The sequence below is a fragment of the Physella acuta genome, unplaced genomic scaffold, assembly GCF_028476545.2.
Source record: "Physella acuta isolate Inbredline_101_S28 unplaced genomic scaffold, ASM2847654v3 ptg001985l, whole genome shotgun sequence".
NCBI classification, from domain to species: domain Eukaryota; kingdom Metazoa; phylum Mollusca; class Gastropoda; family Physidae; genus Physella; species Physella acuta.
In genome coordinates, this window is record NW_026733490.1 from 12811 (window position 1) to 38405 (window position 25595).

General features: G+C 32.2%; 1 protein-coding gene across 4 annotated transcripts; it reads right to left on the minus strand.

Moving 5' to 3' along the window:
- Positions 1-1952: 1952 nt before the first annotated feature.
- LOC131931527 (putative 28S rRNA (cytosine-C(5))-methyltransferase) lies at positions 1953-25576 on the minus strand. 4 transcript variants are annotated; one of them, XM_059288354.1, is made up of 19 exons: positions 25480-25576; positions 23495-23615; positions 20092-20134; positions 18281-18336; positions 17747-17790; positions 17565-17633; positions 16397-16452; positions 16182-16267; positions 15975-16068; positions 15794-15896; positions 15608-15697; positions 12432-12519; positions 8256-8396; positions 6448-6587; positions 6113-6202; positions 5299-5421; positions 5121-5218; positions 4904-5028; positions 1953-2083 (listed from the first exon to the last, which is right to left on the minus strand). In XM_059288354.1, exons 2-19 carry the CDS (start codon positions 23592-23594, stop codon positions 2013-2015), a joined length of 1617 nt encoding a protein of 538 aa, XP_059144337.1. In that variant the 5' UTR covers positions 23595-23615; positions 25480-25576; the 3' UTR covers positions 1953-2012. The 4 variants fall into 4 exon arrangements, with proteins under 4 accessions (XP_059144337.1, XP_059144338.1, XP_059144336.1 ...); XM_059288355.1 differs by lacking the exon at positions 25480-25576 and adding an exon at positions 24175-24197; XM_059288353.1 differs by lacking the exon at positions 25480-25576 and adding an exon at positions 23906-24066.
- Positions 25577-25595: the final 19 nt, after the last annotated feature.

The following is a 25595-nucleotide window of genomic DNA, read 5'->3' on the forward strand; positions in this document are numbered from 1 at the left end:
TAATTCTCATTGGTAAGGTCTATGTGTAGTTTTCTGTATGCTCTATTTTTCTATGGGTGTTTTTCTGTGCGCGCACATTTTTCTTTGCGCATTTTTGTTCGGTGTGCGCAATTTTCTCTTTTTACTTTCTCATATATTCGAAGTAGGCCTATAGAGAAAGTCTTGTAAGCGTGCAAAAAAAAAAAAAAAAAAAAAAAAAAAAAATCGAGATTTGCAATTACAGCTACCTGAGTTGCAATCTTGTCCGTATGTCTGTGTGTGTGTGTAAACACGATAACTTGAGTACTGTTACAGCTAGGTTGACCAAATTTCATATATAAGTATTACTTCAAAATCAACTTTTGAGTGATTTCCGATAACTGGAAGTGGAACTTTTTTTACTTTGAATTTTTCAAAAGCCTATAACTTGAGTACTATTTCAGATAGATTAATGAAATTTCACATGCAAGTAAAAGATCTAATTCTCTGCCTTCTATCAAATTTTGATAATAAAGTAATAATAATATTCCGCACATTTTATTTGGCGTTTACTTGGTGTGCAATTCTTTTTTCTACGAGATTTTATTCTATTTTAAAAAGTATAAGAATTTAAAATGGATTAAAAATCATGTCAATATCCCGAGTCGCCATCCCCTGTTGTTTCATATTCGAGAAAGTTTAGGGGAGATCACTCCCGGTTTATTTCAATTTATTGCTTTGTCTTTCTGTGAACTGTATTAAGATACCTAAAGACAGTACCATTATTGTGCTTAGGCACAAACGGTCTGGAGGGCCAGAATCAGAAATGTTTAGGGTCAGATGAGATAGAGTAGTTCAGAGATCAACCAATCGTCCTTTAAAAAATGACATTTACCCCTACGATTGCTGGGGCACCAGTTGTATTGTGTATTATTACTTTGTGGCCCCTGGGGAGCAAAGGATTGCAGCCACACCACTCTATCGGACTCGGGTTTTGAGCTACTCTATTTGCGCCCATGTCAGCCCTTGCCACTTCTTCTATTGTTCTCCAGGATTTTCTAGGCCGGCACTCCTACTCCCACGGAGATTCTAGTGTAAAGCCCTCCTCGCGATATTTCCCTTCACAGGGTATGCTCAATCCATCCCCATTTGTGGGCTTTAATGTCCCTGTCTATTGGCTGTTTTGTGTTTTGCCACAGGTCTATTTGACATTTTGTCTGGCCATCTTATCTTGATCTGTCGTAAGCACCTGCTTTTTAAGGTATGTAGCCTGTCTGTCACAGGCATTCCTGCTTAACATCTGTGTTGAAGATTCTTATCTTGCTCTGGAGTGACAGGGCTGTGCTATTCCATATTGGGCGTGGATATATTGTGTAAATCATATAATTATGAAAACTACGCAGAATTAGAGTTTAAAATTAATTTTTTAATGGTACCAAGCTTATCACTATGTGTCCTTTTATTAGAGAAAATATGAAACAAAAGGCTATATTTCTGCAATGTGCGTGAAAACAGCGTTTTTCCCCGCCATTTGACATACCTATTTATAATTTTTTCAAACGGCTAGTTGCTGTAATTATGAATGGCTCAACATATCACTTATATTTAAGTAGAGGCAAAGGGTGATGGGATCTAGATTTTAAAATTATCATGGTCACCAAGTAGTATTCTCTCACCATGAGGGTGAGGGATACTGAAACATACGAGCTATTCTCAGCCAAATAATTTGAGTAAATATGCTTAACATCATTACACATGATCCAATTCAGCTTCACTGAAAGCAAGAACTAAATTTATTTCTTCACAGTAGGAACTAGTAAAATACTTTCAATTGAAATGAAAACAAATGAACTAGTCCAACTGTACTTGCTCATACCAAAAAACCTCACGATCCAAACCCATAGTTTAGGGAATGATAAAACAAATTTTCCTATCACTGCTACATGGTGATTGAGGACAATAAAACAAAAATGCTACCACAAAAACAAAACAAATGCTAATTCATTTGCTTTATTTTTTAAAAAGTATGACAGTAGGCCTATACTGAAATAAATTTACTTTTTACTCTTCTCAAGTTGTGAACCTTGTGAAACAATAACTTCATCAGTCTCTTGTGAAGAGGTGCCTAGGAGTAACAAATTGACAATTTATGTAAAACAAGTATTTAAAAGTGGTTATTTTACGAATATTAAATTAAATTACTATTTTATAACTTAATCAAATATTATGGTCATGTGTGGCAAATGTAATTTTGTGTCCCAAAATGCAAATATAATTTTCTCTTTAATAAACACTGAATTTTAATAAATGTACAGTGATTATAATAGCTTAATGTTGCTAATAAGTACTTTTTTCATAACAATTAAAAGTGCTTTAAAATAATTTTTTAGTTTCAATCCAAAGCGGTTTTTTAAGATAAAAAAGGGTTTGCATTTGTATTCATTTAAATTAAATTATAAAGATTCTACATGACGGCAGCAAAAAAATTCAAAATTCAAGTTTATTTTATTAATATAAGTTTTCTTTGTATTAGATTTAGGCCTTATTGATCATGTAACCATAAAATTATTTTGTGTCAAAAAATGCAGTTCAAGGGAGTTTTTTTTTCTCAAAAAATTTCAGTAAAAAAAAACCAAAATAACCACGTTAAAATTAGATATTTAAATAAAACCGCTTGCAGAATGTGTTTGCGCTGTATCATGTCATAGGCCTCAAGGTCAGCGTGACCATGAAAAGTGGGTGAGGTAAAAGTAGTATAATGAGAACAGCACATTTCTTGGCACATTTCTGTTTCATACTTCATAATCTTTCAAATCAATTCGCATTTTCTTTTTGTCAATACAAAATAGAAAGAGTAATAGACTAGGTTGGCGCTGAAGAGCTTTCCGCCCCTTTTTTTAAAATGAAAAAGCAGTTCTGTGAAAATGGAAAAGTTACATCTCTGCTAGAGATAACCCAATAGAGGACCATGTTGGTTAAGTTACATATAAGGCGCAGCCTAGTGGTCGTACATAAATGACATCATGCTAATGAGCCGATTTCACCCCAACCCATATTGTCCATAATATCTAGCCAACAACACAACAAGAGGCATCAAAAACTTCGATATACAGTCCCACCCACCAGCGAAGCAATCATAAAGCAGGCGGGAAGATGCGACCATTAGAATATGGGTAGTAAAGCGGAATAATGGATCAGCTACAAGATATAAATTTTTTTCGGCGGAAAAGTTTTCTCAGATTAAAAAATAGGATTTCTGGAAAAAAGCGAACAATTTACATCACTGAGTTTACAAAGACATGGTAGGACATAATGAGCACATAAAAAAACATTGTAGACACCCTGGGTATCATTATAGAGAGGTGGCCACCACGGCAGTGAAAAAAGTAGAACTGATACAAGGCCAACACCTGATGAAAGACAGTGGCAATTTTCTTTAACTATTAAATGTCTTTTTAACATTTTTAACAATTTAAAAATAAAAAACATCTTGATAGATTAAATCACTAGTTGTTTTTTTTAAAAAGGGATACTATCTATGAAAAATATTTTTTTCAGCAATGTTCCTAAAATCAGGGTTCCCACAATTTTTTGACCAGAAAATTCCCTGCTAGTTTTCATATAAATTTTAACCATTAAACATAAACTTGCCAAAATTAAATGTTATTATCCATTTAAAATGGAAAAAAGGACGTTAAAAAAAAGAAAACTAACATTACATAGAGATCCATGCTTGTACATATAGCCCTTATATATATACTTGCTGCATAGCCGTGCTTTGCAAGGTGAATCTTTTTTAAATGTACAAACTTTGGGACAGAACAAAGCCAAACACAAACAAACAATAACTCAAATAAAAAAGCAAACAAAAACGTAAACACAAGCACAAATGCAAACAAAAACATAAACACAATGCAAACACAAAAGAAAACACAAACACGAACCCAAATGAAAACAAAAACGCGAACACATGGGAAAACATAAACCGCAAATGCAAAAGAAAACACAAACAAAAACAAAAAGAAACACAAATGCAAAAGAAAACAGTTTATCAAATTACGCTTTCCTGGACACCCGTGCCCAGAGAGAGCCTTTCCCACATTCTCTAAATAACACACACACAAAAAGTAGTGATTTTAAAGAGATCATAGAAATAATTTTTTTTTAAAACTACAAAACTCTGTACTGACTTATCAAAAAATAATATAAATAATTTTAACATTAATCTATTAGTCCTAACATAATAATTAATGGTAGGAATAAAAAAAAAATTACTTAAGCAATATTTAGCGCAAGCTGAATTTTTTTTCGATTACCTCCCCTGGCATAATTATTCACCATTTTAATTGTTTAGTTTTATTTTACACTGTTATTAATATGAATACATTTTTCTAGGAATATAAATGAAAATATAATTTGACATTGATCAGTTTAATGATTTAGCACTGAGCGTATATTTAATACTTTTTTAGGTTCTTTTGTTGACGTATGCAAAAAGAGTAAAAATTTTGCCGATAATAAAATTTTACTAAGTCATTACATAAATAGACCCTACTCCTTAACTTATAAGACAATGCGATGCAAGTAAAATCATGGCATGCATTATTGTTTACTTTTATGGTTCAGGAATCTATAGTGATGACGTAATGACTGACACTCTACTTGGCGGTTTATATCGTTAAATCCCCCAAAGTACATTTTTCATTTTAAAATACTGAATTTCAACATCTATTATTTTGAAGCTAACTTCAATTCTAATATTGTTAAATAATTAGATGTTACTTGTATTTTTTATTAGTTACAGCAATGACTTAATTCATCTGTATTTAGCACATTTTAGATTATCAAAAAATTCTTAAAAGGAGTTATAGACTATAATTAATAAAGAGGGTTTTAAAAAAACTAAAAAAAAAAAAACCTCAGCATTTAATATAACCAACATTACCTTTATCTGGAATTTTGTTACTAATCTTATGTAACTTAGCAACAAAAAACCCATCCAAATTGTGTGTATGAGGATAAAATCTGCGTGTTAATTTCAAACTGGGGTGAAATCGATGTTGCTGAAAACTGAAAAATTAATAATTTTGCTAATATTTTTTCTTAAGTCAAATTTAAAATCATTTTTGAAATTTAACACATTACAAACTTTATAAACTTACTTGACAAAACCTTCTTTACCAAAGTCAAGCCCACAGGGGACTAGTTTAACATTTCTTTTTTTTAAAGCATAATCTATAACAGACTCATTCTCTTCAACCTGAAAAATATATGTATTGTTAAAACATGAATATTTTAACAATCAATTATTTATACAAAACATGCTAGAAAGAAACTCACAAGTATTGAGCAGGTTGAATATACTATATAACCTCCAGTTTTTGAGTTTGCATTACAGCAATCAATTGCAGACAGTATAAGTTCCTTCTGAAGATGAGCACATCTAAAAATATCCTTCTCATCCTGAAAAAAAATATGGTTTCCAGACATGCATTGTTCAACGAATGTGATTGTTTAAAAATATTTATTAACATTTTAAAACAACTTCTAAATTTCTTTAAGATTTATAATATATTATTAACCATTTCCCGTCCTGGGCAACAAAATCCGAGACGCATTTTTCAACCACAGCACTTTTTTATAAAAATTATTTCTAAAATAACTTTACTAATAACAAAAATTACATTAATCCCAGAAAAAAGTACACAAAACGCTAATACTAATATTACTCCAATAAAAAATTTGTTTTAAATTCTAGAAAAATAATTCAATGATATGTCATCACTGGAGCTGCTTTCTTTTAAAACATAACTGAATTAGTTACATTATATATCAAGCCCGATTAAACAGCTGAGATATTTTAATTAGATATGACTGCACTAATTAAATGGCTGTAATTTCTAAAAATGTAAAAGTAAAATTTTTAATTTTAGAAAAATTGTAGAAACTGAACACTGAGTGATAGAACAACAAGAAAAGAATGTAAATATAACTTGTTATTTCCCGCTTCCACCAGTTTCTTCAAAATCTTGTTGCCAACAAGACTATTCATAAAAAAAATGTACTGTACATAGTTTGGGCAACAGCAGGCAGATAGGACTGTTAAGAGTATAGAGGCAATTCCTAACTCATATTAAAAGCAAATATAATTTACCTTGTTGAGTTTTACTGCTTCATCTTTTGATATCACTCCAGTTCCACTGCAAGGTGCATCTAATAAAACTCTATCAAAACTGTGAAAAACCTGTAGAATGTTTAAATAGGGAATAAAATAACTAATTTAATGTTATAAAAATTACCTGTCACTTAATTTTAGTTCGACAAAGGTTTTGAGTTGCTTTGTCGATAATGAATCAGTATATGAAAAAAAGCAACAAGATGATAAAATGTTGAGAAAATGGATTAGCAGGGAAGAAGGAATCTATATTCATATTCCTGATCTGCTTAAAACAAATCATTTTAACATTATATTACAAAATAGTGAGTTACCTTAGGCATTGCACGTCCATCATAATTGGTAATAATGCTATTGATTATACCCATCCTATGTAAATTAGACACAATAGCCTTGCATCTATCTTTATTAGCATCATTTGCCCACAGCAATCCAGTATTTTTCATTAGAGCACCTGAATAAAGCATTTTTTAAAAATGTATACCCATTTTTACTCATTATATTACATTTCAATACAACTATTGCTTATGTTGTTATAATGTTATTATAATGTAGTAAGTTTAGCTGAAAGGTAGGCCTGAACAATAAAAAAACAGAAAAATTGTAGGCTATTCTGTATATGCTGCTTTTACAACATACCCAGGTATTTAAACTTTTTGCACTACTGAGTTACAGTGTATGGTCAGCCAGCAGTTCAACTGCAAATATCTCTCTAACCTCTCTCAAGGGCATAGGCGGGTGATGAATACTAAATTAGCCAAAATGCTTATTTCTAAAGCAAATGCTCTTATATTTCCTGCCATTGCAATGGTGATGGTGGCCATCTTGGAATTTTTACTATTTTAACACTGAAATAACTTTCTAAATTATTACTAAAATTGATCAAAATTTTGACCAGTTATATTTTATACATCTTTATATATAAAAAGCAATGTATGTCTGTTTGTCTTTTATGCATTACTACACCTTTCACAATCACATCACCATAAAACTTTGGGATGTTGATAAGAACCCTCCTAGGGAGGTTCCTGGGGGGAAAAAAATCAAACTCGCAGGGGTGGCGCCCCTGGAGGGTGCGATTTTTGTCTATATAAGGTGTATAAAAATAAAAGTCGGATGCGGTTCGACACCATTCATCCGATCGCTATGAAACTTTGGGGAGAATTCTCCAGAGAAGGTTTCTATTGTGCCCCAATAAATATGATCCAAGCGCAGGCATCGTTTACATTTAAACAACTCAGTTTTAGAAAATAAGGTCACTCGTGTAAGAATATAGGATTGGTAAAGCATTTATGAAACCCTGCTAATATATTTCGTCAGATTATTTTTGTCTTTAATGCATTGCTACACCTTTCATTTGATCGCTATGAAACTTTGGGAAGTTGTCAAGACTACTTATAGGCAGGTTTCTGCAAAAAAAAAATTCTTTTTTTGCACCAGCGGCGCCCCAGGTTATCCTGTGAGTGCTTTGGCACCTATGTTCGTTTTAAACAGTGCAATAGATTATGAATAAGATGGGGCGTTTAGTCGTTAACTAAACTGAAACAGGCGCGTTCACCGGCGCAAGACAGTGTGCAATTATGGTGAACCAGGCTTTCCCAGCAGAGCTATGGCACCTACGCTTGTTTTTAGCAGTGTGATAGAATATGGATAAGTGGTGTTATAGTCATTCACTAAACTGAATCAGGCACGTCCAATTGCGTCCAGGCATGGTGCAATTCACCCTGGCTATCCTGGGACTTCCTTTAACCCAGTGGCAATGTGCTGGTGCGGACATGCTAGTATGCAATAAAACTGATAGAAAAATGTTTTTGAAATTTGTATGGTTTTCCTTTTACAGTTAAAATGGTGAGATTTTTAAAAGTGATTTTCAAAAAGGGTATGTAAAAACTTGAAAATGTAATCTATCAAAATTGTTACCAACATGTCTGTATAATCCTGTAAGTTTTTTTTAATTTACATAGGCTATCTTTGAATTATTTTGATGTTAAAAAGGTAAATAAAATCCAAGATGGCTGCCATCACCATGAGAGAATGAAAAAATAAGAAGCACTAAAATCTATTTTCCAAGACTATTACTGCAATCCTCGTAGATATACATTTCTTTTAAAATGAAACGTACTGATGTAACTAGATTTTCCACCAGGTGCAGCGCACATATCAAGAACTCTTTCTTTTTCCTGTGGTGCTAAAGCCATTACAGGTAAAAAACTTGCACCTCCTTGTAACATGTAATGGCCTGCTAAGTACTCTGGAGTAGCACCTACAAAATAGAATGTATGATAATTAAAGCAATGTACTAGAATTAATTTTTAACCTTTACAGTCCAGATCATTTTGCTTATGTGGTAGTCTGATGCATTGCATTCGCCCCAACTATATATAATCAATTTCTTTAAGCATAGTAACAGAGTCTCACAGGTAACAAAAGTTTGAAGATACTGACGGAAGCGGGAAATAATTAGTTTTTTTACATTGTTTTCTTGTTCTATCACTTGCTTTAATTTTCTACAAATTACCAGCAATATAATTAGTGAAATAAAAGCTAATTAAAATGCCTCCACCGTTGAATCAGTTTGCTTATTATGTAACTAATACAGTGATATTGAAATAGGAAGTAGTATTAGTGACTAAAATGAATTTTGTTTAAGCACAATAGTAAATAGTTTATTAAAATATTATAAATTGCGTTTTGCATATGTTATTCTGGAATTTAAGTTGTTCTTATTTAAGGGCATGTTAAAATCCCAAATTGAAAATTCTGTGTTAGGACTTTTTTGAGTGATAAGGGCAAAAAAATCACTATAAAGTTATGGTTTTGTGATATGGTTAAGTGAAAATATTTTCTAAGAAGTGTCATTTTTAAGGTAAAATAGCTCAAAATTAGCTCTAATTTCAATCACAATAACAGTTTCTGTTTGTCAGATTAACATAAATCTTTAACATAGTGTAAATACAGATTCAAAAAGGATGCTCTAAAACAATAAAAAAAAGAAAAATAATAAAAAATGGTTTTAGCCAAATTTTTAAATGTAAGACCTAAAAAACTGTAAAAAAAAAAGTAGGGGGCAGACTTAGCTTTTTAATTTTTAAAATGTAAAGTTTCAAAGATATAGAAATTCTTTTAGTTCAACTTTACAAGCAGCGTTTAGTGAACATGTGTGTGAAATTTCAGCAAAATATCTCAAGTAGTTTTTAAGTTATAGTGATTTAACTGGTACGATTTTGTTAAAAAGTAGCATTTTGGGAAAACAATAATTAGTGAAAAATACACTAAATTTGAAAGAAAAAAAATTGAGAAAAAGTGAAAACTATACAAAAAAGTCAATTTTAAAACTTCCCAGTTATATAAATTGCATCTGGAGCCTATTACTCAGTAATAAGAACATCTATTTAAGTTCGTTTTTAATTTTTATGTTGCCAAATGTTACATAACCCTTTGAGCCCGGGCCTCCCTGGCCTAATTTCTCCCATTTCCTGAGCTCCCAGACCCAAACTGATTTTCACTTACTTATTTCTAGCTTTGCCTATAACTTCTGAACCGTTTGGGATAATCAAACCACATTTGATATCAAGGCTCAGTATCAAACAACAATTCAGCAAGATTCGGAAATTCTTTGTTTTTTAACAATATATGAACATAACAATGTATATAAAACGAACACAGCTGATGGCTGTGGCTCAGTTTTTCGTTTTGGCGACATTGCTTCAAAAAAAAAATATTTGTACAACCAATTTGCACTAATAAAATATTTATATACCGATAATTGTTTTATACTACATAGTTAAAATAATGACAAAACTAGAGTAACTTATCTATTTATTGTTATTATAATAATAATTATAACCGAATAATAAAATAATATAAAATACAGGGATGTGACCAGACCAGGAAAAAAATTAGGAATTTTTTTTCGGATAATAACTCAATATGTTTTATCTATTTTTTATCGCGGTTAAGCAGCTTCATACTGTTACTGTACTAATTAATTGTTTAATGAAGTTAATATTTTAAATACAAGAAGTTTATGTTACTCTAAAATAACATTGAAAGTCTTGTCTAATTGCAATTTAATGTTTACCTTAAAAACAACTTTTTAAAAATTACAATGTAACAAAAGTAGCAATTAACTTTTATTTTATCATTAAGCTAATTTAAACTGTACTAATCTAGTGTAGATTCTAGATGTACTCGTGTTTTCAATTTTTAAATAAGGGGACTAATGCCTTATATTCTTTTAAAGATTGGATTGGTAAAAATATTTGTCTTCAACAGTAAAGACCCTAGATTAAGATTAGTTACAATTTGAAAGTTTTAGGTTCATGTGATGGAATAATGAAATGGACCAAGTTAGCTAAAATTAGAAAGGGTCTGACTTGTGAACCAAAGTTAATCATTTTGATAGCCAAGCCACATCAATATTTATGTTTTTTTTTGGAATAGCTGTAAATTGTTAGGGGTCATCCTCGTTTTTTTTTGTTTGACGATATTTACCTTCCCTCTCCCCTACTAAAGCCAGACTCCCCCCACAGTCTGAACGTATTTTTTCTTCCACAAACAAGACACGGTCGTAGTCAGGTTAAGTTTTATCTTTTTAATCTGTAGGCCAGGGGTCTCCAAACTTTTCAGCCCGAGGGCCGCATTAACTATAAAATTTCAGTTTCGGGGGGGGGGGGGGGGGGGGGGGGGGGGGCCAGTTAATTCTAACCGTGTCTTTGTTTTTTCTGGGCAAAGTTCCTCAGCCATCACCAACAAACGTTTTTTCCGTGGACAAAAAGATCGCCGCGGGCCAGATGAGAGGACCTAGCGGGCCGTATCCGTCCCGCTGGCCGTAGTTTGGAGACCCCTGCTGTTGGCCTACGAAACATACGTATTGCAGGAACAGCTATTTGAAATTGACTGTGACGTCATTTTTTTTTTCCACAAGCAGTACCGAACACGTACTTGCGGTCAAGGTGTGGTCACAAGAGCCACCGTTGCTACAAGGTGAGGCGGGTTAGTCTAGTCCTCATAGTCACCTTTTGCAAGGATTTCAATATTAATTTGAGATTGCGAAATAAAAAATAGAATCAGAAACTCTAGATTTAGGCGGGTTAAAATACCAATAGGTAAATTAGGCTATATCGATAGCTAGATTACCAGGCTTAAGAGATGTAAGTTTCATTTGAATAACTGCATTATTTTAGATTACCTTTTTCCCGCGTTTTTGATAAATAGTTAACTGAAAATATCGGCAAATTTGGACTAAAAAAAGTGTGCTTTGAAAAATTCGAAAGTCTGCCGAAATTCCGAATCTACATTTAATCTTGATCTAGCACCGTCAGACCTAGTGCAATCGACCAATCAAAAAGAAGTGCGCATATTCGAGTGTCCGTTTGACCTAAGTACAGTAGTTGTCGATTTAAATACATAGAATACGTTTTTTTTTTTCCTAATTTTTAAAACTTCGTAAAAAAATCGAAAAAATTGAAACTCGGCGGAAAAATTCGGCGAAAATTAAATCAGCGGAGAAAAATCGCAACTGAAATGGAAAAATCGGATTTCTGCTAAAATTCGGAAAAGTCACATCCCTGAAAATAACAGATTTTTTGTGTGTTGACAATGTATTTTACGAAATGCAAACACTTTCACTTTCAACTTTCCCAAAATCTATTTTTAGAATCATAATCCCGCCCGCACTAAAAAGACATGCACCGTTTTGTTCAGTACGCCGCTAATTATATTTAATAAGACGCATTACAAGCCACTAGGACTATGACGCTAGATCATCGGGCCGTAAAACCGGCTTCTCAGACATATATGCTTAATGTTGAAGCCGTTTTTCCGGCCTGTCAGGCTCAAAGGGTTAATATAGGTAAATTACATCATTACTCTAATTATAGAAATTATAAAAATACTAGCAATAACTAACTAGGCAAATCAATTATTATACAAACGTGTTCAGAATTAAATGTAGTTTCAGAAACAATAGATTTTGAAAAATCAATATTTCTGACTTTAGTATCTATTTTGGAAAGGTACCTGCCCTTAAGCTTAGTAAGTTATTAAGCTTACTTCATACATTATAACCATAGAACACTTTTCAGCATAAATAAAAAAATTTTAATTTTTTTTTTAAGAAAGGTTGATATTTTAAATTTTAAAAAATTAGAATGTGACATGGTTGAAAAATGTCTTCTTTTCAATTTCACTTGGCAGTACAATTAGTAAAAAGAGTAAAAAAAAAATTAATTCCAGGACTGTAAAGGGTTAAGAATGTTAAGTAATAAATTTTAGCAGACTGAAGTGAATAACAAACCTAATGGTACTTTTGTATCAAAAACGGTGAGTCCCACATTGCTCCAACGTGCCATAGGTTCAACATTAACACCACGATCAATGAGCATCTAAAAATAGTTTTTTAAAAAGAATTTGTGCGTTCATAAAACATGAAAGTCAAATAATGGCTAAGTCTATGTGGAAAATTTTTTATCAATGGTAAAACTTAAAGCAAAAGTAAAGAGAGAAAAAACTTAATAGGAATTACATTATACAGAAATGGCAATTCTGCAGCAAATTCAGTTAAACCTGGTTATGTCAAAAAAGTAGAGATCTGACTAAAAGTGTGAAGATATCCCATGATAGAGATAGCAAAAATCATGGCTGTAATAGATTATCTATTGTTTGACATTTAAATGAGAATGTACAAGCACATGTTTTAAAGAGGTTTTTAATTACTGCAATTTGTTAGATAATTTTAGTATTGCATATTGGTATCCTGTCTCCAACCTGACCAAAACATTTACCTTGAGGGGTATTTTTTGGCTCATTTAAAATACCTAGATAAAATGATCAGCATGCTTTTAAAAGACAAATGTATCAACAATAGAGATTTACTAGCAAAAAACAATTTTTAATATCTTATTTATAAAATGTAATTAAAAATGCTGATGCTACCGTTAACTCATAAATTCATTGTAGATTAATAATCAAATGTACAAAAGAAACTTATATATATCTATATATATAAAAATAATATTGTGTATGTTAGTTTGCTTGTCTTTTATGCATTACTACGCTGTTCATCTGATTGCCAAGGAAGGCTTGTGAGGGGAACATTTAAATTTTGGAGGGACAGTGCCTTGGCAGGATGAGATTCTGCACCCCAGTGAGCACTATGGCCGCTTTGTTTAACCGAGTACTATAATTGTTCACTAAATGGAATCAGGCGCTGTCCACCGGTGCCCAGGCATCCTCCATGAGCACTATGGTCCCTACATTAATTTTGCGGAGCAGTCTGCAATATGGACACAGTATACAACATGCAATGATTAAACAGAACCGCCCCTACGGTAATGAAAATGGTGCTTCACGAGAGCTCCCCTCAATGCAACTTACATCTGCAGGAGTTTGCAAATTTCTCAAACAATTTATGTTATTTCAATTTCAAGGTTACTTTTCACCACAATAAAAAAACACTGTTAGATCGTGCAACCAAATCATATTAGGCCTACATTATTATTTTGTGTCAAAACCTAAGATGATGTAAATTGTATATTTAAATAATAGCGCTTGCAGAATGTGCTCGATTGGTCTCGTGTTGTAGACCCAAGAATCAGCATGATCATGAGAAACTCGTGAGTGTCCGTAAAGTTTGGTAAAACTAGCAGCACATTTCTGTTTCAAATTTATACTAGACCTTCAAATTACTTTGCCTTTTCTTTTTGGCAATACAAAATAGAAAGAAAAAATAAGAATTACACCTTTGATATTTTTTATTTGGAAACAGATGATGGGTAGAAATATATTTTTAGCGCAATTTCCATACTGGCAATTGCGTTTAATAATGCGTCATTTCTGGATGGATGGATGGATGTGTGTCCGCAGCGTGTCAGCAGCTTTAAGTCGTATCTCCTCCTCAACGAAGCAATATCAAGGACTAGTTCCAAAAGCAAATATGTTAAGCAAGTTCCTAGGATGAACATAGGCCAAAAAAATTCCCGTAATTCCTTCCTGGATTTCCCGGAAAAGCCAAAAAACCTCGAAAAAATGCAGTTTTTGGCCCATATCTCGGCAACTAGACCACTTAGCGACTTGAAACATTTACCAATCGATTCCTGCCATAATTTAGAACAATATTGCAGAAGAAAGTTTTGAAAAATATCCTTTCGTTCGGTCACAAAAAATTAATTTCTTCTAATTTGTATTGGCTAAGATTACTAAGAATATACAAATATTTCTACCACCCTCATCCCTTCGCGTCTCACCACTAGAAGAAGCGAAGCGGTGAAGTTCCAAACCAAGCACACCGGCTGAGGCAGTCGCTAGTGAGAGGTAACGTCTACTTGTTTTTAAACTGAGCATCGTGTAGGCCTACTCGTTAAAATAAAACTATTTCCGTTGATATAGGTTAATATAGTTGTCTTTTTTTTTAGCGCAAAAAAATATCCTTTCGTTCGGTCACAAAAAATTAAAACACAAAAAAATTAAAAATTGTTATGGATAACATAAGGAAATTGCGCTTAAATTGTCACTAGACTTTTTATTAACTTGTTTTTCCTAAAACTGAGAAAAAAAAATAGCTCCGTAAAAAAAAAAATTATGACATCTCTGCTATGTTAAAAAGCCATGCCAATATAGTGAAGTAGCCTATATTGCACAGCCAATTGGCCGTCTACAGATATATGAAACGTTAATTGCTGAAAATTACCCACCAACCCATATAGTCATTAATAGTCAAAATAACACAAATGTCATAAAAAAGTTCGGTCTACAGCCACCCGACCCCCTCTCTATAAAAAAACATTTTTTTAATCCAATGTCTGACTAGCTTTGTGAAAAATCTATAGGTGGTGCGTAATCACAGTAACACATCCACAGCAAGTTTACACATAGACCAAAAGTCGCCTTTCCCCCTCCCCTGAATGACATAGATCTGGTAACTAAGTCAACATCCTCAACCAGTGTAGAACCCTGTAATCCTGTTTGGTTTGGGGGGTGGGGGGGGGGGGGGGGGGGGGGGATGGAGTAAAAATCATTAGAGGACTCCCTTTGTTAGTAGGAAACTACGGATATCATTGAAAAGTTTCATCTCTAAAATTAAGTAAGACTTTTATAACCTGACACATGCTCGTCTTGTAAAATAAGACCAAATAAAATGGCATCTTTATTTCTGACAAAACGGGGGGAAAAATGATAAGGCGGGAAGGATTCCAATTTTTTTTTAAATGTCGGTCTGCGGAAAAATGTCACTTTTTTTAGGAGAAAATTAGTAAATTATTTTTCTCCGGAAAAATTTTCTGAATTGGAAAAAGCAGAAAAGTTACATCTCAGCACTTGGTCACTTGCCAAGTTGTGTTCTATCTCTCTATTACAGTGTTCTATCTCTCTATTACAGTGGTGATTAACACAGCGCCAAACGACTATTTATCCAAGAAGTATAGTGCCTGCATTGCTTTACATTTTTAGAAAGGTCACGCATTTAAAAATACTTACTGGACCTAGATCACGTCTTCGAGTTTTTAATGTATTGGTTCTAATAGTCACTGGTCTGGGGTATTCATTAGCTTCCAAAAAATCCATTATCTGTAAAACAAATAAAACTATTATTGGTCAAATAAAATTTCAGATTTGAACATAAATATTCACTGACCACATTAAAATTTTGCTGCTACAATTTACCTCAACTGGAAACAAATCCAACAATTTTGTCATCAAAAATTCATTATAGCTGAATCGAGCACACAAATCTTTAATTAACTGTTGGCTGTATTCCTGTCTTGATCTAGAAAGAAATAATTTATTATAAGCAGTCTTACTTTTACACTCACACACCCTCCTGAAAAAGAACTGAAATAATTACCTTCCCTGTTCCCTACGCTCTTTGAAGTCAGAGAGGACATAACGTATGTGGGCAATTCTGTTATCTAGAATAGCAAAGTCTGGGGGAAGCATTGCTTTATCAAGTAAAAGAAAAATATTTATGGTTTGCAAATTATGGTGACATTTAATACAACAAACCTAGCAGATATTTAAAACTAAAATGTAGAACACTACTTTAAAAGGATACTTTCTTTCTCAATTTCTTGACCACTTGGTAATGTAAATTTTTCTTGAGATTGTACATTTAGCATCAGCTCAGCCTTGGCCAAATCACTAGAATGAACACATTAGCAATATTTAATCATCTTTCTATCCTGTGTCATATAAAGTTCAGAAAATATTAGATCTCATCAGCTTAATAAGAAAATGTAATACTATGAAGTAAATGTGAAAGAAACTTACCTATTAACTTGCTCCTCCGCCAACAGCTTTTTCGAATCTTTTTCAATCTCCATGTCCTGAAATAAAGTATGCCAATGACATACATTTAAAAGGCCATTACCTAAAATATTGTAAAATAAAACATGCTTTTTAACTCATATTTTGCTGGTGTCCTTATGTAAGAACATAAGGTAAGCACATGTGCTATTAGTTGACTTTTAATGTATTTTAATCCATGTCAACAATTTGATAGAAGGATTCTGGTCAACTTGTTGGCCTCCATTGCAATGTTTACAAATTTTGATACCCGCCTTGTAATTTTCTTTTTTTAAGTACGATCTATACATATAGACCCATACATTACTTGTAAGCTTAAATGATAAATAAGAACATAAACTATAAATATATGCAAGCAAAATATGAGAAAATGAAATACAAAACAGTATTTTCACCAACACAAATAGTTTTAATGCCTTGAATAAAAAATTCACATAAATTCACCAAAACAAACACAATTTTAAAAAAAGTCATCAAAAATTTCAGAATGATCTGAAACCTGTCCAGATTGAAAACAATGGTGTTTCTTAACTATGATGGAATCCCAATAGGGATTCTAATTGGACATTTAAGTTAAGCCCATTTTCAGGACCACAGCAAGAAAGGCCCTAAATTCAGCAAGAGTAAGTGGAGCTCATTTGTGGGCTCGTGATCGGGGAAGGCTCAATTCTGTTCTTGAGATTTGGAAATGAGCTGCTGTACATTTTTTATTTTTTAAAAATTAAGCATACACAGTACAAACACTACACCATGTTTGAAATCGGGATTGGTGAAAGTAATATTTACTGTTACTTGTCTAATTGTAGAGCATTTTCGAAAAATATGGCTGTAAATACAGAAAACCTTACTCTGTACAAGATGTTACAGCTCGGCCATGATCCTGCTATGAGTGCTTTAATGGTTAACGTTATTTTTACTATATTATTAGGATAATAAAATCAAAATAGTAATACAACAGAAAAACAAATGTATTAATTTATGCCATTTTAATCATGCTTGATTCCTTTTGTAAGAAAACAGCACATGAATTCTGCATTGGAAGCTAAGCTCAGCATCCTAATTTACTCCAGTAAAGCCTGCCAAATGATGCTTTCATAAATACTTATCAAATTGTACTGCCAGTATTACAAACCTCTTGCTCACTGTTTTCTGATTCACTTGAGGCTGAGTCATTCTGTTCATCTTCACTACCAAACAACAACTGAAGCAAAGACAAAAAGCAATTCAGAATAAAGATTAGTTTAAAATGTATTTATTATTTTAAGAACATAATTAGCTTATAATTATTAAAATATGTAAAAAAAAAAAAAAAACCTTTGGTTGTTTTTTTGGTTTGCCACTCTTGTCTTCTTGCCCTGCTTGAAAAAATTAATGGAAGTTTTAAACTATCATACAAACTACACAAAATCTTAAGTCAAAAACATTAAAGAATATCCAGACATGCCAGTCCTGGCAACCAAAAGTAGGAACAGCCATACTTAAATTGAGTAATCTAAAGACAAAAAGTAGTAGTTTGTATGAAAGAGAGTTGAATAATATTAATAATTCATGATTTTAATTTTTAAAAATTTATCATACTGCCTACTTTATGATTAATAATCCCGAAAAGAATGTCTACTTTAGTATTTTATAAATGAAAGTCAAATATTGTAATAATTTTTTGAGCTCCAGTTACCTCAGCAACTCACATTTTCATTGGGTTTTTTTTATATTTTTAATTTTACATTGTTTCATTTGGTGGAAAAAACTTTGACAAAATCAACTATCACAATAATTTTGTTATACGATGGAGCAATTCTGCCAATGTGGGACAGTAGGCTTGTCTGCAATTGAAAATAAACATTTTACCTTTACGTTTCACACCAGACCCAGGTGCTGCATGCTTTAGCTGCCTCTTCTTAAGCCTAAAAATTAAATAAAATTAAAAACAACTTGTCATGAAAAATCCCAGCCCAATAGTGTACTAATCACAATAATGATAAAGGTAATTTGTATAAAGATCTACATTTAAAAAATGTTTATTGCACAGGCTATACTATGAATGTGTGTATACGGTTTAATGGAAGTCAAAATTTTGCTCAACAGTAGAAAAAATAAACAGGGAGTGATCTCCCCTAAACTTTCTCGAATATTCTTATCTATATATATAATTCTCTTCTGGGATCAGTTAGAAAACAAGCTGCAAGCGCCTCCTTGCAGTCCCCTCTCTTTCTCTCTATCACTATCACCCCCCACCCCACCCCAACATTGTCTGGTGAGCGGTGTTCACTCTAAATTTTTACAAAGCTAAATGTTTACAAACCGAAGAGCCGTACAGCCGGGTTTCTATTAGGGGCAGATAATTTAGTTCGATTTTAAACTTACAGGAGGTAACTAAGAAATAACTAAGAGGAGGCTGCTTTCACGGGGGGGGGGGGTTAGTGTTTTAAAGCAAATATTTTCAGTGGCAGCATTGGTACTGGCGAATTTACAAATTATGAATTACTGAAAAGTAGAAAATAAAACAACTAAATAGCGGCGTATGATACGCTGCGGGTCGGCTTGTATGAAATAACAGGTGATGGGAACTCGGGCTATAGACATGATTTTTAATCCATTTTAAATACTTAAAGTTTTAAAAATAGAATAAAATCTCGTAGACAAAAGAATTGCACACCAAGTGAACGCCAATTAAAAAAGTGCATAATAGTGCATAATATTATTAGTACTTTAAAAATTTACATGCGTTTTTATAGAAATCGGAAGTACCGTAAATTACTACTTCCGGTCAACGGAAATTACTCAAAATTTAACAGAAGGTAGAGAATTAGATCTTTTACTTACATGTGAAATTTCATTTATCTATCTGAAATAGTACTCAAGTTATAGGCTTTTGAAAAATTCAAAGTAGGAAAAGTACCACTTCCGGTTATCGGAAATCGCTCAAAAGTTGATACGGATCTACGATTTTGATAAAATACTTATATATGAAATTTCATCAACCTAGCTGTAACGGTACTCAAGTTATCGTGTTTACACACGGACAGACAGACAGACAGACACACGGACAAGATTGCAAAATTATGTTTTTCCGTATCAGTGAGGTGTAAAACGTCAAGATTTGTAAAAATCTCGATTTTTTTTTTTTGCACGATTACAAGACTTTCTCTATACTTCGTATATACGAGAAAGTAATAAACAACATGCTTTTAATGGTGAATAGCAATCTTTAGTTATCCTCTAGAAGTTTTTAACTGAAGTTTGACTTTAAACTGATTTTATATATTGCAAAGATTAGGGGGGTCTGTTGTTTCAAGTGTCGGGATGGCAGAATGGAATGTATAGCAGCAAGCAAGTTTTCAGAAAGGATTACATTTTTTTTTTATAAGTTAATAGTGCAAATGACATTAAAATATAAACTTTTAAGGCATTGTTATTGTATTTTCTAATTAGGGTTAGTCAAAGAAAACAGTAATGATATTTATTAAAGCAAACATTAAGAATTTTAACTTTTAATGAAATACCGGTAAGGATCTTCGCTAAATATACCAAAGAGTATATAAAGCACATTGGCGGAAATAAGTTGCTGTTTTCAAAAATGTGCTCCAGTGGACCACAATAAGAACTAACATAATAATTAATTAATGATTATATGAGTAGTTTAAGCAAACAAGATTTACCTATCCTTCTGTCTATGACTGAGATTCTTTTTTCTATCAGCACCTAGAAAAAAATAAAATAAAGTATATATGGCCTATTCTTACAAAACCACTTATTTTTTTTTTAGAAAAACAGATCTGAAAAGTTTTTAGAATAGGCTTTTTGACCAGCTCACTTAATCCACAGAAATTCTATGATTTTAGACATTTTCTAAAACAATGTTTTTAAACATTTCAAGGATGTTTAATAACAATAAAAGTTGAAAAACAGAAATATAAGACCCTGATAGTTCGTGTAACAAAATTGTAGGCCTACATCATTTTCTTTGAAAACCTAAAACTGTGTAATCTATTTTTTAATCAAGTAATTAAAAATAACAATGTTAAAATGAGATGTCTAAAGTAATAGCTATTGTAGAACTGCCTAGACAATGTGCACACATGGTCATTGTGTTATAGGCCTTGCTGTCAGCGTGTCAATGAAAATCTGGTTAGCGGTGGATTGCTTAATGGAGACAAATCTATCTAATAACTGCCATTCCCCCCCCCCCCCCCCACAAGAAGAGAATTCAACAGAATTGTAAACCAGGGTTCCTGCACCCAAAGTGAACTTGAAATTCCAGTAGCTTTTCAGGAGAACCCAAAATTTCAGGACATAATTTAACATCTTAAAAAGCAACAACGACTCAACCCCTCGCTGCAAATAGTAACAGATCTTTATAAAATGCTCTGTAGCATAGCATTTGTAATTTTAAAAAGCAGGGTTTATGCACCAAAATCAAATTCCATTAGTTTTAAATTAATTCCAGAACATTTTTAAAATTAAGAAAACTGCATTGTATGGCCTTATTTACATAAGTTGATTATAGCGCAGATGTAATTTTAATATAATCTGTTCTTTTTTTCTGCCTCAGACTCAATGTTTTATGCAATTAAAGCAGTCTTACATTATTATTGTACTCATTGTTTAATATAGCTAATATCTTCAATAAAACAAGAGTTAGTTGCCCTAAAATAACAATGAAAGTCCTTTCTAATTACAATTTAATGTTTCCCTTATAAACAATTACTTTTAGCTTTTTACAATTTAACAAAAGTGAAAGTGTTTTTTTTTTCTTTCAACACTTAACTAATTTAAGGCAGGAAACAAATTTGTACAGCAAAATGCATATTTGATCTTTGGCGTTGATAATCTTCTTAAACCTACATTGTTGGGTGATTTTGTTGATACTGATCAAAAGAACAATATCTTTGGAAGCATCGAGGGCAGTATTTTTGCCAATTTCGAATATACATTTTTGTCAAGGGAAACTACTCTAATTTTTGTTTGGAAAGATGGATGCTGTTTTTATTTACTAATATTTATTTCAAATACCTTGCTTTAAGTTAGTTTCATGATATTTTCAATTTATTTGGTCATTGATTGCTACTGTAAATCAATTAGCCTACCTGTTATATTTTGAAAAATTTTACAAAGGCCTATATATACATTTAAAAAAATATATTCATCAGTTACTTCTCCCTAACATTACTACTGCGAATCGATTACGCTAAAATGATAGATTACCTTAAAAATAATATGGATATCTATTATTAAGTTAAAAAAATGAGTAAATTTTTAATAATGCGAGAACATCTATTATCAGTAATCTATCGTTTTAGGTATGTAAAATCGACCGAGGCAAGTAATGTGAAAAAAGGTGACTCATAAAATTTTAGTAATTATTTCACATTTTTAGAAGGATTTATGTTTTAAAAGTTACAAGATAAAGCCTAGCGATGTTTTCATCTGTTGCAACCAAGCTCATTTACTTTAACAGCCATCTTGTTTATGTTTTTTCTTGTGTAGAATTATAGTTAGAGATTCAGGGGAAACCACTCTGACAGATGGCCGCTGTTTAAATAGCAAATCTTGCTCGCAAACACTGCTGTTTAAGTTAATTTCTGGCCTATAGGCCTATTGATATATTTAGCCATTGATGTTGGTTTATTATTCAGTTATGTATAGGCCTACTGTTTGACACAAATATATCACAATAATGATAATGATTGTTCTATGAAAGCCTTAACAATGAGTCAACTTTTTCGCACATCACTAGCCTCAGCCATATTTAACACACCTAAAACTATAGATTACCCTATTATCTAGTATCTAGCTGTAGTTATAGTAGCTATAGTTTTTAGTTAGGCTTACCTCTAATCATCTTATTTCTGATTTCAGATAACTTAGGGCCTATACTATATTTAGGCATTTTGATGAAAATTTCAAAATGATTTTTTAATAAAAAAATTTATCAATAATAGCTAGCACACTAGTAAACTAAGTCAATTTAGCATATTTTAACTTTCTGTGCAAAGTCATTATTACTGAAAAAAACTCCAAAGTCAGGTCAGCCTGTGGCACCCTCCACTGAACTTGACTGAAGGAAAAAATATTTGACCAGTGACCTTCATTAAAACAGAATTTACTTTTGTTTACCCAATAAGTAATAAAATTTGGAAAATTAATTTTAATTATTGTTCTAAACTGAGATAAACAGCTTAATAAACATGTGTTTTCTTGAGATGTGTGAAACGAGTGTGGCACATCGCAATTGGAACTTTATAAATTATATTTCTGTGTTTTATGACTATATTTGTTCACAATCAGCATGGTATGCTTTTAAAATTGATAAAGGGTAAGTATACCAAGTTACAAAACCTGCAATCTATCTAATAATTCTTACTTTCAGTTTAAAAAATAATAAAAACGATCATCATTGAAGAAAGCGTATACATTCTATTTTTAGGTGTGACATAAAAAACAGTCATAAATCTAGCCAAATGATTGGATTCTTGCGCTGCACACATTTTCACGCGCCTCGTTTCCACCAAAGATTATAATAAAATGGCATTATTGAGGGGTGATCATTTGGACGGACCACATCTTATACAGACCATAGATTATTACCAGTTAATTGTAATGTGTGTAATATTGATACTTTCAAGTTTTATCTACACATAGTCTGGTTTATTATACGCGCTGTATTTTAGAGAGTTGATTGGAAAGATAAGAATGATATAGAGCTACTTTCACTAAGGCGCTGCTTGCGAGACAAAGAAATTAGGTCAAAAGTAGATCTGACAATTCTTACATAACAGACTTAAATAGAAACAGGTAGTTCCGATTTCTAAAATTAACGATGGCTTTGTAATCATTAGTTTTATCCCTCTACCGAATAGTGAAAGAGAAACAGGTTGCCATTGGTAAGCGTATGAGCCGTGAGATGGCTTCAAAACAACAAACCCGGAAGCTGTGAACGAAGGCCTACTATACTGAATATTGTGAATATTGTCAGATAACAATAACACTACACTGTAGTGTTATTGTCTACAGTTGTACATATCAAGCCATCTCTTAATTGTAAATTCCAACAAATCGTACCTGACTTTAAGTCTGAAAAGGTTGGTGGTTTCTGCTTCTTTGCTTTCCTTCCAGGTCCACTTTTGGGCTTTGACTCCAAAGCATCTCGTTTACGCCCCATAGTTTGATCAGATATCTAGATCTAGAATAGTTACAAATAGATCTAAGAATTTCTAAGAAGTAGGCCTACTAGATCTAGTTTTTATCTAGATTTAGATTCTAGATGTAGAATCTAAGTAGATCTAGATACTACTAATAACTACTAGATAGAAATGTAGAGAATCTACTAAATCTAGCTCGATTCTAGATCTAGTAGTACTAAGCCTAACTAATAAAATATTATTGGCTAGTGAAGTAATAAATAACTAAGTCAAGTAGATCTAGCTAGATCTAGAATAGCCTATAGATCTAGATCTACTACTACTTACTTACCTAACCTAAATCTAAATTTACTAAACAAAGTCCTAGGCCTAATGGACACCAGCGAGAAAAGTCTCAATATTTGAGAGGTCCATAAATTAATTTTAAAATCTTGCACGGCGTAGTTACAATTAATATGGTTATAAAATCCTGTCTAGTGTCTGTCTGGTTTTTTTCGGACTTTACTAAAGATTGGATGTATTTGATGTTTTTAATATTTTCGTTAGGCCTAACTAAATAAAATTTAAAAAAAAAAAAAGCAAAAACAATTTGGTTTTCACATGTAATGGCGACATAACAATGGCATCCTGCTATTTGATAGGCCGCCATAAATTTTATTGTACACATTGTAAGCTAAAAATAGAAAAACTAGGTCATGGTGTTTAAATTTGCATTGTTAGGCCTATTAAATTAATTTAATATCTAAAAACTTGATCTGCAAAGTTTTGTAAACAAAATAACTATAAAGTGGGGCTGTCAGAAATCGATCATGGAGTTCCTTTACAACCAATCAATGTTTGTCTTACGAAAGTGAAACATCGGGTTATGTTATAACTTATTAAACTTAGTTTTAACTTAGGCTTGATGAATTAAAATTAGAAATGTAGCCTGGCTTAAATTAAACTCAACAAATTATTTTCAAGTTCTCTGGATCTGCAACTTGTAGATCTAGATCTAGATTATAGACTAGCATTGATTCTATAAATATTAAATTTCTGTATTAATTTTAGGCTTAAGTTTTTAATAAAATTTTAGGCCTATCTTTTATTATTTTTATGGTCTAAAATCTAAAAAAGCACATTTTTATTCCATGTCAACAACATTTGACATTACGGGAAGGATTTTTGGTAATCTATCGTTTTGGGTACGTAAAATCGCCCGCGGCTATTTATGTACGAAAACGTTACCTCATTGTCAAGGCTTTAATAGAAGTATATTGTCATACTTTTGTGTCAAATATTATAGATAAATGAATAATAAACCTAAATCAATGGCTAAATATATCGATATAGGCCAGAAATTAACTTTAAACAGCAGTGTCTGAGAGCAAGATTTGCTATATAAACAGCAGCCATTTGTAAAATAGAGTGGCTTCCCCCTGAATCTGGCGCTAAAAGCTTATAAAAATAAAACTTAGACAAGATGGCTGCTATAGTAGATGAGCATGGTTGCATCTGTTGGAAACATCGCTAGTCTTCATTTATTACGGAATAGTTTTAATTCAATTGTTTAAAAACAGGTACATAAATGAATCAAGGAAACATTTTTGAATTTTTTAAAACATAAATCCTCCTCAAAATGTGAAATAATTATTAAAACTTAAGGAGTCACCTGTTTTTCACATTACAAATCGCGGGCGATTTTACGTACCCAAAACGATAGATTACCGGATTTTTCGTCAACTCACTGAATGATGTCCATATTGTAAATTATTACAAATAATTATAGATAGACCCTATAGATGATGCAATTTATAATTAATTATAGAGTGCCTTGTCAAAAGATAAAATAATTGATATAGATCTAGATCTAGAATTCTGTGTTAAATCTCTGGATCTACAAGATCTAATCTAATAAACACTTGCCTGGTTTCTGGATGTAAATCTAGATCTAGAACATGTGCAATACAGTGGCCAGATAAAAGTTGTTGACAACAAGCTAATCATGAAATCTCTGTTCACAGTTCAGAGGCTTATTTATT